Raw genomic sequence first — 16,590 nt, 5'->3', positions numbered from 1 at the left:
ACTATTTCAACTTAATAAAACCGTTCAGAAATCATTTGGATGGTTTGATAACCTGTTCTGGTGAGAATGGGGACTTTCCCCGCTCCCCCAGAACGTTCCTAGGCGGAAAACCAACCTTGCAACATGAGGATTAACGTCCCGGTAAAGTTGGAAATAGGAAGTCTCGTGAGAAGCAAGAACTGCTTTACGGCAATCCGACATCAACACACACGCCGCCCTCAATGCGTGTGATGTATTACCCACCTCGGTAGACATAGCTCCACACGATAAAGTTGGTCGGCTCCGATAACAACAAATGCACATGAGCAGCGGTAGAAAGGGGGAGGAGGGGCGAAAAGTGAGTTTTTTTACGACATTGTTGTGAAATATATGCCTCACAGCTGTAGGGGGAGCTCGTTGACAAAACATGCGACAACAAAAGTTGAAATCAGCGAAGAAATAGCTAGAGTTGCCGAATGCCCCTTTAATAACATCTTGTGCTCGGGATCCCCCCTTCAATAAATGCAGCCCAATTGGGAATTGAGGGGAGAGATGATCTGAACAACTGAGAGAATTTTGCATTCAAATTAATTTGTGCAATGGGTAAAATAATTGCCGAATCTAAATCTTGACCTCCACAGGCATTTATTTTACCCCATTATGGCTCTATTATTTGAGATAATATGTCAAAGAAAATGCCAGACACAAACCAGAGGGCTCTTATAAATATCCTAATAGGATATATTTTGGGATAGTGTCCGACTGACTACATTATTCCACATATTACATGGCTATACCGAAATATAGATTTAAACTTAGATTTATAACAATGTCCATCTTAGCCTTTATGGGTAATAATAACCTAAACAATATGATTGTTCTTATACAACTGCTCAATAAACAAGAGCTAATATGGAGTAGCTTACTTTTTGGACATCATAAGTTACATTATTTCAATTATTACATCTGGAAGTTAAACAAGGTAGGTGGGATTTTATTTCCTGAATGTATCACTGCTGTACAAATCGAGGTGAAGGAATTAATTACTCATAAAGTGAGTCACTTGTCGCCACCTACTGGTCTAACTGGGAGACTCACTAAAACCCCCACCGCTGATGCACAGACATTTACAGCATCAGTTGAGGGATTTTTTTTCATTGAGAAAAATTGACATGTTCTGTACCCGATATATCTCCACAAATGAATATGGATTGTGAGTCCGAATCGAATTATTCGTGACATTCCCAACAGACCTCCTCGGGCAGCCACACACTCTTGTCAGTGCTTTTGCGAAACGCTCAGTATAAGCACAAAAGAGTCGTTCGCATGCTGTTTTATTGTTGTTTTTGCACACCAGAACCTACAATGCGCTGAACTGAATTAGTGTATTGATTGGCATTTCATTCGAAATCGCCGGTGCGTTGGTTGGTTGAAATAGAAATTTACCAGAATTTTTCCAGAATAGTTAGGCGGGCAGATTTGTTAGTGTACAGCTCTTTAATGTTCAATCAATTTGCTTGTACCGCCCATAAACAATACCAGGCATCGAAATTTGGTTCATTTGATTTCATTGTAGGGAGAGTTGTTATTATATTAGGCCTATGCATATTTCTCACAGGCATCGCTTTGGAAACAATCGTTTGTCCTGTTGCCAGTGGAACAAAAGATCCAATATTAATTTAATCATCATGTTTGTCTGTCATATATTCCTTTTAATACTCGTTAATAATTAATATTTATTCATGATATGTTGTATTATTTTAAGCTGACATGTAGGCTACTCATGTATTTGTGCTCTTCTGTGTTTTAAGGACGGGTGTTCCTCCTGTTCCCGGTTGTGTAACAGATTGTCCTGCTCTTGTTAAACCACTCGAGGGTGTAAATGGACCATACATTTTCTCTCTTCTGTTTTTGGCTGAAAGCTCTTGAACGCGAGGCTTCAGTGAATATTGTTTTTATTTATGAATTATGAATGAATGTGTTTTAATTCAACTGAAATTGCCTCATGCACGCATCCTTTTTTGTGTAAAACTGGAATGTGCACTATTTGCAGTTACATTTAAAAACAGATTTTAACAACAAACACACAGTCACCAAAAATATAAAGTAGCCTATAGTCATGTTTTGTGTGGTGATATTCATGCTGAACCAGACTGTAACTATGGAGTCAGATAATGCACTGATGAAGAGCACACATTAAGGCTTATTAAAGTGTGTGTGACAGCATGTAGCCTTGACCTCACCCCCAAAACCCTTATCTGTGTAACTTCCAGCTAGACGGAAGGCCTCATCCAGGGCCACTCTGAACACTATCAGGGTCTTGAAAGCTTTTTTCTCACCCACTTGAATCTAGTTATGGAAAGAGTTTTAGAGTTCAATCTGGAGCACATTGTTGTACCGTACTAAGAAGAGTTATGTGAATATGTAAAACAATGTGTGAATTTATTCATGATCATTATAGGCAGTAGTAGAAAAAATAAATACTATGGAAGTCAATGGGAGCCATTAACTCTCTGGTAACCAAAATTATTTAAAATATCTTCTTTTGTGTTCAACAAAAGAAAGAAACTCATGCAGGTTTGGTGCAACATGAGGGTAAGTGAATAACAGAATTTTCATTTTTGGGTGAATTATCCCTTTAAGGCAAAATTACAGGCAAAACCATTGGTTTTTTATTCACTGAGCTATTTTGCTTCCATTACATGCTTCTTTTTAACGGATAAAACATGTATGAAAATTCCCCTCTGAAATCAACTTTATCTCTGAATAAATCAAGCATTTTGAACCTGGCTTTATCCAATGTTCAGATTTCTGTTCTGAACATTTATTCAAATTACTGCGCATTAATTCATTATAATTTTCACCTCATTTGAAAATGTTAACCTAATATTTTAGAAATCTTATAATACATAAAAATGGTCTTAATATACTGTGATTAATCAACTGAGGAAGCATGGTGATATCAAACATTTTTTTAATATATTTTTTTAACCTATTCACATGTGGTGGCTCTATTTGAGATATGTAAAAGAAAATGCCAGACACAAACCAGAGAGCTCTAATAAATATCCTAATAAAATTTGATATACAGATAATGTCCGACTGACTACATTATTGCACATATTACATGGCTATACCAAATAATATGAAATATAGATTTAAGCTTAGCTTTATAACATTGTCCATCAAATCATTTACGGGTATTAACCTAAACAATATGACTGCTCTTAATAAACAAGAGTTAATATGGAGTAATTTACTTTTTAGACATCATAAGTTACATGAATCAATCATTACATCTGGAAGTTAAGCAAGGTAGGTGGGATTTGATTTCCTGAATGTATCACTGCTGTACAAATCGAGGTGAAGGAATTAATTACTCATAAAGTGAGTCACTTGTCGCCACCTACTGGTCTAACGATGTAACATGCAGGGAGACTCACTTAAACCCCCACCGCTGATGCACAGACATTTACAGCATCAGTTGAGGGATTTTTTTTTCCTTTAGAGAAATTGACATGTTCTGTACCCGATATATCATGCGAGTCCAAATCAAATTGAGAATACCCAGCCCTAACCCCTAAAGAGAATATGTTTATGATATCATATGCATGCATGTAACAGATGGCTATGTAAAAATGACCAGACCTTTTATCTTTTTTTATTGCAAGAGTATGGCTTAAGATAAATAAGGCAACAACAAATGTTTCAAATGGAAAACATACAGCAAGAAACTCTTTAAACAGTTTTACAACATGTCCAATAAAAGGTGCAACTTTAACTAAAGGCCATTTAGGGAACTAATGACCCGCTTTCATTGGCACAAGGGCGCCTGGCCAGCGTGTGGGTTTCTGAAACGTAAGCCACCTCTGAAACAAAGAAACGAAGAAAAGACAGAGACTGCATAGGCAAATAATTAGCAGGCCTTGAAGAAAGACAGAAAAGAGAAACATGTCAGACGTGACGTGCAGATGAAAGAATCAGAGGCAGGCGGTTAGTGTCGTGCGTCTCCACAGCTGTGAAACACAAGGCTTTCCAGAGCCGTAACAGAAGGTGAAAGACTACAAGAAGAAGTGACCTTGCAGACGATCAGCTTTCAGTCAGCAGACGCAGGGGAGAGCTTGAAAAAGACTACAAGTGAATGAAACAAAGGAGAAATATAAATGAGAAGTGAATCACAACGCAGCCTGTAAACAGTGTTCTGAAACAAGCGGCTAAATATCCATGCTTTATTTTCATGCATGTCATTTGATGATCAATCTGCAATCGCCATCCATACCAATAAACACCACACGCTAACAATCACCTTCCAGTGTCAACAAAAAAAGTATTTTTCATATTATTAATACTTCTGACTGGGGAAAAACTGTGCATTTTACTTGCACTGAGGAACTGTGAATGTGTTACTGTAAAATATATAAGTACAGTATTACCCTGCACTCACACAGTACATTATAGGTAGCATATGACATAAAAAGAAACCACAGTAATAGTCCAGTGAATCAGATGAAGGGGTAAAAGTAGTGTTTCTGTGTTTTGCATGATTCATAAGTATGACAAAAACTTTCATTTGAACAATGGTTTGAATATGGCTGGTTTTCCATAGTTTAAATGTGATCACTAACTAACATCCTGGTAAACAGAGACACCAATACATGTGCATTTGGAACGGTTCAGTGGCTCTCCATGAGAACTATACAACTACGCCTGAGAACAAAGTATAATGCAAACATATTTGCTCTTTGTTGCATACAGGGATGCACAATACATCAGTGGTCATGTTGGTCAGTAAATGTGACTTTTTAATGTTATCTGTATCAGTCCAAGTAAAATAAACAGATGTATTTAAATTATAGCCAAATGTTTCCGAAATTATTCAAAGATAATTTAAATTTTTTTTTATCTCACAATTCTGACTTTTTTTTTCTCAGATTTGTGACATATACAGTTGCAATTGCGTGTTATAAAGTCAGAACTGCGAGATGTAAACTCGCAATTTACATCAGAAATCCTGACTTTATAACTCACAATTGTGGGACAAATAGTCAGAATTGTGAGATAAAAAGTAGCAATTATGTTTTTTATTTTTTTATTCTGTCGCAGAAACAAGCTTCCATACAATGATCATAGGAGCCATAATTAAAAATAAAAGAAACAATATATATATATTTTCTATTTCTTATTATTTTATAAATGTATAATGTATTTATTCCAATGGATCACAGTAGGTCAATTTGTTAAAAGATTGTGGAAAAACAATAATCATTGTTTTGAAAAAAACCCATTTTAAATCTGGATTTTTAAGGATTTTTTTTTTTTTAACAAAATGTAGTTTGATATTCTTTGGTTTCAAAATGTCCATATCGATGCATCCCTAGATACATACACACAACACGTGTAAGAGCAAAGACAGTCTTTAAAGCTTAAAGTTCAACTTTAAGTTAATCTCTACGGGCAACATCTGTGAAATACTGTTTAACAGAGATAATAATTGTAAAACCAAACAAACGTTATATTTACAGTAATGCACTTCCAATGAAACTATATAGAACAAGACATTACAAGGGGGATACAAAATAATTCCAAAATGATCATATTGTTTTGAATGTACAGCTGCAAGACAACCCATAATGTTAACTAGTGTGCTAAAACCGCCTAGAATTGTCACACATTTTATAGCTCGTTTGTTCTGAAGAATTACTATAAGCGATTCGATAAAAACATACTGTATAAGTATGTACAGTATAAGTAATATCTTGTCCCCTAGACTTCCACTGTAATACAAATACTACTATCTGAAGGAAGAGACGCGATTATTTTCTGTGGTAATCAACATTTCACAGATGATGTCAATAGATTAGCTTGTGTTGAACCCGGCATTCCTTTACAGTTATGCAGTATGATTTTCATAAGAAGTGTAAACATACGAGAAGAATGTGACTTCAACGTTCATGAATGGTTAACCGAGTGAACGAGAAGTGTTTGCAGCTTGATCAGTCAGGTTTTGTAAACTTGCAGTCTAGACGAAGAAAGTCCATTGATAATTAAAAGCAGAACGTCTCTTTTAATCGTGCATATGAAGGCAGCTCACTCATTAAAGTGCTTAAAGCTCACTCCGTGTTTGACACTTTTTTCTCTTTTTACTCAAACCTTTGGTAATTTGCACGCACTCCAAACCCGAGCAGTTTAATTTCTACCCTCTGAATAAATAGGAAATTAATGTTGATGTGCCAACATCTCAAGTTCAGACCGCTTTGTTCATGAAAACATCTCAAGGTTGTTCTTTGTTTTTCAGTTCTGTCCACTTAATTAATAACCCTTTTAAATGGACACAACGTTGCCTGATGAAGTTTCTCTCACACTAAGACCCAGTGGCCCATGTGTTCTTCCAGCCAGTGCTGTAGAGGCTGTAGATTGAGCGGTTCGGTCTCTGCGTACATTTGGACGAGCTGTTCGTGGAGAACGGCGAGCAGAGGCAGACTCACGCTGAGCAGCTCGTACAGAAAAGCGTAATCCCCGGCGTTATCCATCAGGTGAACACCTGCGGCCCACACTTTACCATGCAGCCAGTTAAACACACCACGGGGCACAGAACACACAGACTGGCTCACGTGCAGCGGCCAACGCAGGCTTCTCTTCAGAGAGGACACGATACCTGGAGACTCGGCCTGAAGAGGAGTCTCACGTTCCTCTGGACTCCAGCTAGAGCTGTCGGGGGATCCGTTACTACACGTCTGAAGGAGAAATGTTGAGAAGGATGTACTGTAAGACAACTATTGGGGAATTACGAAACATAAATGACTGGCAGAATTGAGTTTTTACCGTATGTAGATTTTGTGATCTTCCATTCGTCACTAAGGATTTCCGCTGAGCAAAGTGGAGTTTGCAGTACAACTTTCCTATAGGAGGAAAAGAAACCGTTAGTGTTACGGTGTGGTCACATTCACCACTGCTCGGCAAAAGTTTGCGGGTAAAATCGAGTCATTTCAATAGGAATCTGCGTTAGGGCGAAACAGTTTCATTCAAATCCTAAATTAAATCTGTTCATCATATAAAGCGATCGAATCTCTTCAGAAAATCTGGACCAAACCGGATTCGTTTTACGATCTCTTTATGAACTTTTTGAAGCGTTAAAGTGGTAGTTGCGTAGCTGTCAATGGAGGGACGGAAAACTCTCAGATTTAATCAAAAAGATTTTCATTTGTGTTTCGAAGATGAACTTAAGTCGTACGGGAATGACATGAGGGTGAGTAATTAATGACAGAATTTTCCTTTTTGCGTGAACTATCTCTTTAATAAACTTGGATGCCAACTAGCGTTTCTGATCTGATCTCGTTGTGATTCTCCTTGTGACCACCTGGGTCATTATCACAAAGAGCTGGCGTATTTTTGCAACGTAAGAGACAAATGCTTTAAATGGATACAGTAGTTCACCCAAAAGTTAAATGATTTTAACATCATCTGACGTCTGTTTGTTACACAAAGCTATCAAATGTTTTTAGAAGATGTGGAATATAGTACAGCTTCATGATTTCTTGTGTTTAAGATAGAGATCATGACTCTCCTATGATTATGAATAGACTAAACTAAATAACATGTATTACTAGAGGTTCTGACAAAATGTTAATTGTTGCAGTCTATTTAAAATATATAACATATTTAAATTCCTTATTATTACTTTTAACAATCGGTTTGAATGAATGATTCAATGACTCACTTATTAAGACTTCACTTTCTTCATTGCTGAATGAATCAGCATTTTTGAACAAATCCCTTGAACTAATGATTCAATACCAAATACATTTTTTTTACAGTCACTTGTCGCCACCTACTGGTGTAACAATGTAATTGATAATCTTTAATTGAAACTTTCAAAAATTTTGATCGCTTAAGTAGACATAAGTGTTTATTTCCGAACTATAAACTTTTATCTCAGTACTCGAGCGACATGAGAGTGAGTAAATGAGGATTTCATGTTCATTTTAGGGTGAATTACTCCTTTAAAGAGAAACAGTACAGGCTCTTCTCAGTACCTTCCACCGAATCGAAGGAATGTCCTCCCTGGCGCAGCGGAGCTCTGCATGTGTCGCAGCGGAAACATTCCCTGTGGAAGTGGAATCCCTCAGCGCTGAGCCTCTCCACTACAAACACACGCTTCTTACACGCATGACACACGTCACCCAGACTCTGAGGAAATTCTCTTTTTAAGGAAGGCTAGGGGATAAAAAAGAAAAGGAAAAAATCTGGTCAAGATAGGGTGAATTAAAGTATGCTGAAAATAACCCTTAGAATAAACATTCACACTGTGGAAGGGTCATACTTAAAGTATAATATGAAAACATATATACAGTGAAAAACACAATGTGATGAAAGCATTGACAAGTGCAGATTCATTCACAAAACGTTATGACCAATCACTATGATAAATACCAGGAAAATAGTAAGGTTTTTTTATTTTATTTTGCAGCATACATTGTGCATCGAAGGACGAACAACTGCAATTGCCAAAATTGAAATAACATTTATTTCTGAAATTATAATATAGATGCCACATAATAACATGCAAAATGTACGTGACATTTGATATGGGGTTGCATTTCTTCACCATTACCATTTTCATAAAGTAGTAGGCAGTATACAGTATATACTGTGTAGTATGCAAATCTGTATGAAATTTTTGGTTGCACTTTATTTTACATTTTGTGCACTTACCTAAGGAAGTACTGGTAATATAAGGTAACTAGATTTGTTAAGGTTATGTTTAGGGGTAGATTCAGGGTTAGTACCTAGTTATTACCCAGTTATTGCAATAATATGCACATGGGAACAGGACTGTAAAATAAAATGCTACCAAATTTTTCATCTAATTGCTCAATTTAGATGAGTAACCATTGTAACATTTTTGGAGCTTGATAGTACCAGTCCCCAGTCACTTTCATTGCATTGAAAAGAAAGCAGCTTGGACATGTTGCCTAACATCTCCGGTGTTCCAGAAAAGTACGAATATCATACAGGTTTGTAACAAATGAGGGTAAGTAAATGATGACGGAATTATGAACGTGAACTGAAATGCACGAGATTACCACGATTTCATAAAATCCCTTGTTATTGATAAAATCCCAATTATCTGAACAGCTGATGTGTGGCTTACCGGAGTGCCTGAGCTGCTTGGCTGAGGCCTATGATCATTCTCATAGAGCGTAACCAGAGCGTCAGCTCTAGCGCCCACTAGAGACACTCTGCCTACTGTGCGCTACCAGCCAATGGGAGAGCAGGGACAGAAAGTGGAGAAAAGAGAATGAAACAGAAGGACAAAGCAATTATAAGGCAAAGCATGAGAAGATGTGCTGGGGAAAATCTGAGAGAAAAGAATACAGAATAGCTACATTTCACACCTTTATGTCAAACAGTGAGTTTGATCGATTAGATTTATTCTAATTGCTCCTAATCTTTGAAACAAAGACTGCATTGTTCTGTTTCATAATCCAATGAGCTGCCTAAACATCACCGGCACATGTTATAAAACAGGCAATATACATAAAACACACCTCATTTTTAGGCTAGTTTTAACGCAGTATTTTTGCACAATCTTATTGCATTGCTTGTACCATGGCAGTTTCAAAGTGATGTCCTATGACTGGCGTGTTAAATTTAGTTCAAAACATGACAAATTTTTATGTTGTTTAATGTTTATCACGCATTAAACTGTTAAAATTGCATTTGAAACTAACTCCCCCTTTTACTAAACTCTACCATAATCCTGACTGATAATGTGACCATAAAACAAATCAGATGAAAATGCATTTGCTTAAGCAACCATGCCATTTTAGCTTCCTTCCTTAAGCTTTGAGCTCTTTTGTGGAGTGTCTAGACTCGTGTTGGACCCAAGCGGCTCGAATCACATGTGCAATGCTGTACCAGGTGATCTACCGAGCAAGTTTACTAGGTCAGAAAAGCCATGCATATGGAGCTGGTTATGTGAGGCAAATGTTAAAATGTATTAGTTTACAAAGCATGCACTATGGTAAGTGTTTTTGAGGTGTTTTACTGCCTTTACTGTTAATTTCTGCTCGAAACTGCAGTTAAATAGGTACGTTTTTGGAGTTCTGCAGCAATGTAGAGTCACATATGTTTCACTTACGCCTGGGTTGGGTTTATATGTAGGCGCCTCCCCTTGTTTAGGAACAGAACCCATGTCTTTTAGCTCAAAATGAGGGTTGTCAGTCAATCTTGAGAAACTAAAACTCCACAAACTCCTATGATCCAGTAACTTTGAACCGTTCAGTGGGTGGAGCTAGAGTTTCAGGTCAAGCATCTGGCAATGGAAGAGAGGAATGCTCTCTCTCCCTGTAGTCAGCTGGAATGTGAGGATGCTTACAGCCAAGTGTGTGTGTTTTATTGGCACGTTCTCATTACAAAACCAACCACGTGAAGAAAGACAGTCCATCAAAGAGAGCTGGGGCACTGATCAGTGCTCTCCAGTCCTACAACATGCCAACAATCTCACGCAAGACTCTCGATCCAGCCAGAACGCATATCATGCAAGTGGGAGATTGTGGATAAGCCTCATTCCACTGGTCATGTACCTGTTTGGGAGCATATGAGTCTCTATTTGATTGAAGAATGTCTGTTTGTTTTCTTACAGTAAAGGATGTTGTGCTACTGCTGGTGTCAGACTGAAAATGTAGATTTGAGAGTTTATTGAAGCAAATGTTGTGCTCCTCTTTGGTTAAGTTAAAGGAATAGTTGACCCAAAAATGTAAATTATGTCATAATTGACTCTTTTTCTATGTACAATTTTTTTTTTTTTGGCCAAGGATCAGAAAATTAACAATTTAGCAGAATGCCCAAAATGCTCTTTTCCAAAAAAGCATTCTTCTTTAATTTGGGCTTTCAAGCTCCAAAAAATGTATAATACCAAAAATACCAAAATTTGTGAATAAAACAAAGATAATTGGAGTATGTTTTACTAGAAAATACTACTTCAGTCTTTCTACTTCAAAACTGCGTTGGTAACACTTTTTAAAAACTAGTTTAGTGTCCAATTCTCACTATTAACTAGTTGCATATTAGCATGCATATTACTACAATATTGGCTGTTTATTAGTACTTATAAAGCACAAATGAATGCCTTATTCTGCGAGACCTCGTTCTACATTTCTAATCCTACCCAATACCTAAACTTTACAACTACCATATTACCTATTACTAAGCAGTAATTAGGAGTTTATTGAGACAAAAGTCGTATTTAATAGTGGGATAATAGTGAGAATTGGACCCTAAACTAAAGTGTAACCATTACGTTTAATGCAATGGGTTACTTGATGTTTCTTTGTTATTATTTGTGTTACACCAGATTTACTTCAGTGTATAAACTAAAGTCATTTTTCACTGAAAATCTCAAATCTCATTTGAACATCCACATATTAAACTAGACATGTAGCATTTAATTATTAAGACGTGAGATATTTCTTCAATGGAAGAAAGAAGGTACAAAGGTTTGAATCAAAAAGTAAATAATGATAGTGTTTTCATTTTTGGGTGAATGTTTCACTTTAACTTCATTAATGGAACAATTATCTTGACAAACACTCACCATTTGTGAGATATTATTTGCTTCTCCTTGCATGTTTATGCCATAGAGAATTTCTGGTTTTGATTTACAGCTTCAAAAGGCACACAGGAAGAGTGAAATAAAATGGTACGTTAAAAAGAAACGACTCTGAAAGGCATCAGAACCATTGAGGACATACAAGAATTATGTTGAAGGTGAAATCACATCTTTACCTTAATGAGAAAGCAGAAGAGAAGGTAAAGGAAAGATGGAGAGGAGCAGAGCATTCTGGGATGGGGTGAAATATTATGGAGTTAGAACGAAGAGGATTGACAGCAGAAGAACTGGTCTGTTAAGAGCAGAGATAGAGACAGATCAGACAAGAGCTGATGCCTTTGATGGTGTGTTATACAGAACAGCATTAAACTGCATTTTAAAGCTGGGGATTTTTCAAAGCGCTCTAATATTATTAAAGGATCAATAAGTAATTTTTGCTCACTGGCCTTGTACTTTATTTTGACACTTGGTGGATGCAGTCAGTGATGCGATTGTAAATTAATTTCCTATTCACAGGCACATTTGTTTATCAAGATTCATTTATTTGGGATCTGAAAAGTAAGGAATAACTGATGACAGAGACAGACTGTAGAATTATTGGACATTAATCCTAACACAAAGTGGTAATGCCACTATACCTCAAGTGTGTATTAGTTTTCAATAATTTAATCGTCAGGAGTCAATTACTACCATGGCTGACACGTGTACATATAGCTATATCAAGACATTTTAGACAACATTTATTCAAGACCAGTGTTTGGCATGGTAAGGGATGAGATTATGTTGGTATGTTTGGTCTTGGCGAAATATATCTGCTACGCTGCTGTGAGCAAGTAAGACATGCTGCTGCTGCACAATATAGCGTACATGAATTACACGTAGCAAATCTATACAGGTGGAGCTGGGGAAGGTGGAGGGTTTCTGAAAGCGTGCTGCAACAACTAACATTAAATAATGGCCAAGTATTTGAAGGTTGAGCAGCGAGCTCATTGGCTACTGATACAACAGTAACCAATTAGCTGTGGCCTATAGAGAATAATGTGATTGCAAGGAGATTGAGTTAAGTTAAGTTATCATCCTGCACTATCTAGAGTTTGTATGTTTAGAATTCACTAATGTGTAGAACTTCCCTATAGACCCCTTTTGCGCCGACGTCACAATTACGTCATGGCGCTAGCTGGAGGCAAAACAAAGGCGAAACTGGAGGCGGCAAATACAAACCAGCACAGATTCGTCTACATAATAAGGAGCTTAAATTAGTATTATTATTATTAAATGTCATCTTGTTGTGTTGTTGGGTGCTAGAATCAATGAAAAATGAATATGATGTATCTGGAATTTTTATTTCTAGAAAATATTCTCATCATTAAAATTGCACCGTAATGTCACTCTTTACATTGTCGTCTTCTTGGCGCTGGCTAGGCAGAACTGCGGATAGTACCACACAAGTCTTGTACAAGACCATTCATCACATAGTTATAGGCATCTAAAGATTTATATGCTCTAAATTTCTCTTTACGCTCTGTTTCTCTATCGCATAGGTGTAGAAGTCAGGCCACTCAACCGGAGGTAGCCTAGCGTTAACGTTAATCCTGTCAGATCGTCCATCCATTGAGTGAGCGTGTATGGGTCGGCCAATCTGGTTCCGTCCGTTAAAATTAACTTTCGCAAATAACAATAGCGGTCCCGGACAGTGAGTGACCTTGCACATTAAGATACAATCGGATTTTCTCCAGTCATTGTTAAAGAACAAGCTAACAAAGCTTGCAAACTAACGTTAGTGAAGTGGCCAGAGCGATCGTTCTGCCTCCACCTAAGCTCCGCCCACAAAAAAACGTCACCATGTTTACTAACTGAAAAGGGGTCTATAACACCAATTAAGTATTTTAAACTGCATATTTCTCAAAAGTACTAATCATTGCTTTGGGTTTAAAGCTCTTTACAGTGGAAAAATATACTTGCCATACCTTAATCCAAAGGCGTTTGTACAGAACAGGAAGTTTTAGATGGTGCCATAATACCTTATCATGGACATTAAAGTTTCTGTTTTCCTTTGACTGGGGGATCTCGGTTTCGTCCCGATGGCTAAAATGAGACGTTCTAGGACTGCTTAACTGTAACCACAAATTAAAGCCCATTCAATATGTCATAAAGCTGCACTCCAAACATACAATAATGATATCTAACCTACAATTAATCAGATTGACTAAGCTGGTTACCTCCAGCATGCCAGATGTTAAAACACTTGTAAATCTCTCTCTACTGTAATTATGTTTCCTAACTTAGCTGAGCGATGAGGAAACACTCACCAGATGGGACAGAATCCCTGTTTCTCCCTGTATCTCCTGTTTAAAATGCTGCATGTGTAACGGTTTGGGTCTAGACATCTTAACCAAATGGATGTCGATGGAAGAGGAAAAAAGGAAAGAATTAGACTCAGCAGAATGGGACAGTGCGAAAAAGTTTGCATGCACAATTACCTGCTGAGAGGGACAGGAGGAAGTGAGAGGATGAGGACAGGAAGTAGCAGTGCATTGTGGGAGACACAATTCATGGGGAGAGAGAGAGAGAGAGAGAGAGAGAGAGCAATTTGGATTAGTAGCAGAATGGATGGGTTGAGGAAGATCACTTTCTAGATTTTAGTTTTCTTTAGTAGAAGTGTCTGTTTTTTCTTTACAACTGGAAAATCAGACCTGCTTTGACTCAACTAAAATCATAAAAAAAAGGTTCATGTTGGATCAATGATCAGTGTCACACTTGCAACCTGATCTTCTCATTTTGTTGTCAATCAAGCTCATTAATGGAACTGTCACTTATTGGGTTATTTTTATTATTATTGTTGTATTATTACAATAATTGTTATCTTTGCATATTAGGGGTGTGACGAGATCTCGTGCCACGAGACTAAAATGTGACGATATCTCTCTTTGAGTGAAAAGCTGTCTCGCGATATCGCCATGACGGAGTGTGAGGGTAAAATTAACATAGATTCTATGTATTGTATAGTATACAGTGTAATTTGCGCTCATAAGGGAGCTCGTGTTTTACATTTATTTTTAAATTCGTGATCATGCGTACTCCGTGTAAAGGCGCGGAGGTGCTAAACACGAGCATTCTACAAGATAAGGCATTTATCAGACGTTTATCTCTGTTGCGCAACGAATCGTCACGTGATCAGTGAACTGTGATTTTTTTGTCATAGGGTATACCACTGCTACATTACGGTCCCCACCACGTCACCGCCTCCACTGTCGTTTTGCTGTTATTATAAAAATAAAAACCATTGTAAACTACTGTAAACGTCTGGTCTGCTCATCCAGCACGAGTTGTCGTCGCAGACAGTGCAGCAGGAATCACAGTTCACTGATCACGTGACGATTCGTTGCACAACAGAGATAAACGTCTGATAAAGGCTTTATCTTGTAGAATGCGCGTGTTTAGCACCACCGCCCCCTATACACGGAGTACTCGCGATCACAAATTTGAAAGTAAATGTAAAACACGAGCTCCCTTATGCGCGGAAATTACACTGCATACTATACAATAGTAGGTCTCCCCATATCAGACCTATCTCTGGACTGTGTAATTGTGGCTCTGGTCTCTGTTTGCACTTTGAATATACTGTAACATCTGAAGAACGACACACAAGGGAGGCTCCGTTTCTGAACTTTTAATCAGAACGCAATCAACTGTACACAAAACCTTAAACTTATTGTTTGCACTAAATAAGACTAAGAAAATTTTTATATTTTTGTTATTTATACTGTTTTTATTTCAATGTTCAATTTGTGGAAGTGAGTTCCATTAGGAGGTCACACACAGCCTCAATCAGAACTTCTGGAAGCTCATAATTCATGTACAGTAAGGTCTGAAGAGACTCATGTTAAAGGTACAGTGTGTGATTTTTAGCGGCATCTAGTGGTGAGGTTACGAATTGCAACCAACAAAAGTTACGGTGGCCGACAAGAAAATATGTCATCGTCTGAGACAGCAGAGAGTAGCCAGTTCAGCAATGAGGTTTCTTTACAAGGATAAATTAAGAAATTATGTTTACTTAAATATTCAGTAAAACTATATGTTATTGCGAATATTATTGTTACTTGTTCATCATTGTGTCAGTGTTTTATTCGCTGAACTATGCTTGCTTCCTTGCTTTCCTTTGTCCGTTTAGGGCCACTGTAGAAACATGTCGGTGCATAACAATGTAAGGGAACCCGCGGTGTATGTAGATAGAAACTGCTCATTCTGAGGTAATACAAATATAATGGTTCATTAAGTAAGCTCTTTATACACCACTGAAAACGTAGTTATGGATTGCATTTCTGTCAATAGATCCTCAGAAATATTACACAATGCACCTTTAAATCAAACAGGAGAGAAGCCAGTCAGTTGAGTTTGTGGCAAAACCTTTTACAGTGCTTGTATATTATTGTCTTTCAATGCATTTGAGCATTCATACTCAAGTAGAACTGAAATGACATTCATTACAAGATGATTAGTTAACATTTCAAAATGCAGCTGCAGCCTATTTTTCCAGTCAGGAATTTTGTCATTGAGGATTTCTATAAAATATTGTGCAAAAATCTCGTATCGTTCTCGTGAACCCAATCTCGTGTCTCGTCTCGTGAGATAAGCGTCTCGTCACACCTCTACTCCATATATGTATATTTTTGTAGATAGCAATAATGTCTATTGTATTCTGTCTTGTCTATAGGCTGAGAAGCATCAAAGTAAGATATTTTGCAATAAAGTTAAAATATATTGCTTCTTTAAATAGAATAAACATCTGTAAATAAATAGTTTTATATTTCTTTATATATATGATTGTGATTCATAATGCTTCATGGGATTGTAGTCCTTTGTCACTGAAGACATTTTGTACCACAATCTTGTACCATTGTCTTTTTTCTGCATTTTTCAAACACTTTTTTGCTTCAAAACAAAGTTTGTAATGTTCACTTCGTAGCTGGTCAGCTTGGTTCATGGGTTATAAAGCTTTA

At 37.2% G+C, this 16,590-nt stretch overlaps 1 protein-coding gene across 41 annotated transcripts in view; it reads right to left on the bottom strand.

Annotated features, from left to right (window-relative positions):
• Nucleotides 1–3,624: 3,624 nt before the first annotated feature.
• The window catches only part of mical2a (microtubule associated monooxygenase, calponin and LIM domain containing 2a), an 81,313-nt gene continuing 68,347 nt past the window's right edge, over nucleotides 3,625–16,590 (bottom strand). For 7 of the 41 annotated variants that reach the window (XM_077201672.1, XM_077201675.1, XM_077201677.1 and 4 more), the window contains 9 exons: nucleotides 13,900–13,977; nucleotides 13,612–13,704; nucleotides 11,767–11,882; nucleotides 11,576–11,645; nucleotides 10,566–10,655; nucleotides 9,131–9,232; nucleotides 8,013–8,193; nucleotides 6,802–6,878; nucleotides 5,322–6,713 (listed from right to left, as the gene is read on the bottom strand). In XM_077201672.1, the coding sequence (XP_077057787.1) occupies nucleotides 6,336–6,713; nucleotides 6,802–6,878; nucleotides 8,013–8,193; nucleotides 9,131–9,232; nucleotides 10,566–10,655; nucleotides 11,576–11,645; nucleotides 11,767–11,882; nucleotides 13,612–13,704; nucleotides 13,900–13,977 (1,185 nt within the window). In that variant the 3' untranslated portion in view covers nucleotides 5,322–6,335. Of the gene's footprint in view, nucleotides 4,111–5,321; nucleotides 6,714–6,801; nucleotides 6,879–8,012; nucleotides 8,194–9,130; nucleotides 9,233–10,565; nucleotides 10,656–11,575; nucleotides 11,646–11,766; nucleotides 11,883–13,557; nucleotides 13,705–13,899; nucleotides 13,978–16,590 lie in introns of those variants that run through there. The other 34 variants (XM_077201690.1, XM_077201682.1, XM_077201691.1 and 31 more) reach the window with 14 other exon arrangements.

The sequence above is a fragment of the Siphateles boraxobius genome, unplaced genomic scaffold, assembly GCF_051911475.1.
Source record: "Siphateles boraxobius isolate OS27281-9 unplaced genomic scaffold, OSU_SipBor_1 48, whole genome shotgun sequence".
NCBI lineage: Eukaryota > Metazoa > Chordata > Actinopteri > Cypriniformes > Leuciscidae > Siphateles > Siphateles boraxobius.
Note: the sequence above shows the minus strand (reverse complement) of the source record. Positions and strands in the feature narration are given on the sequence as shown.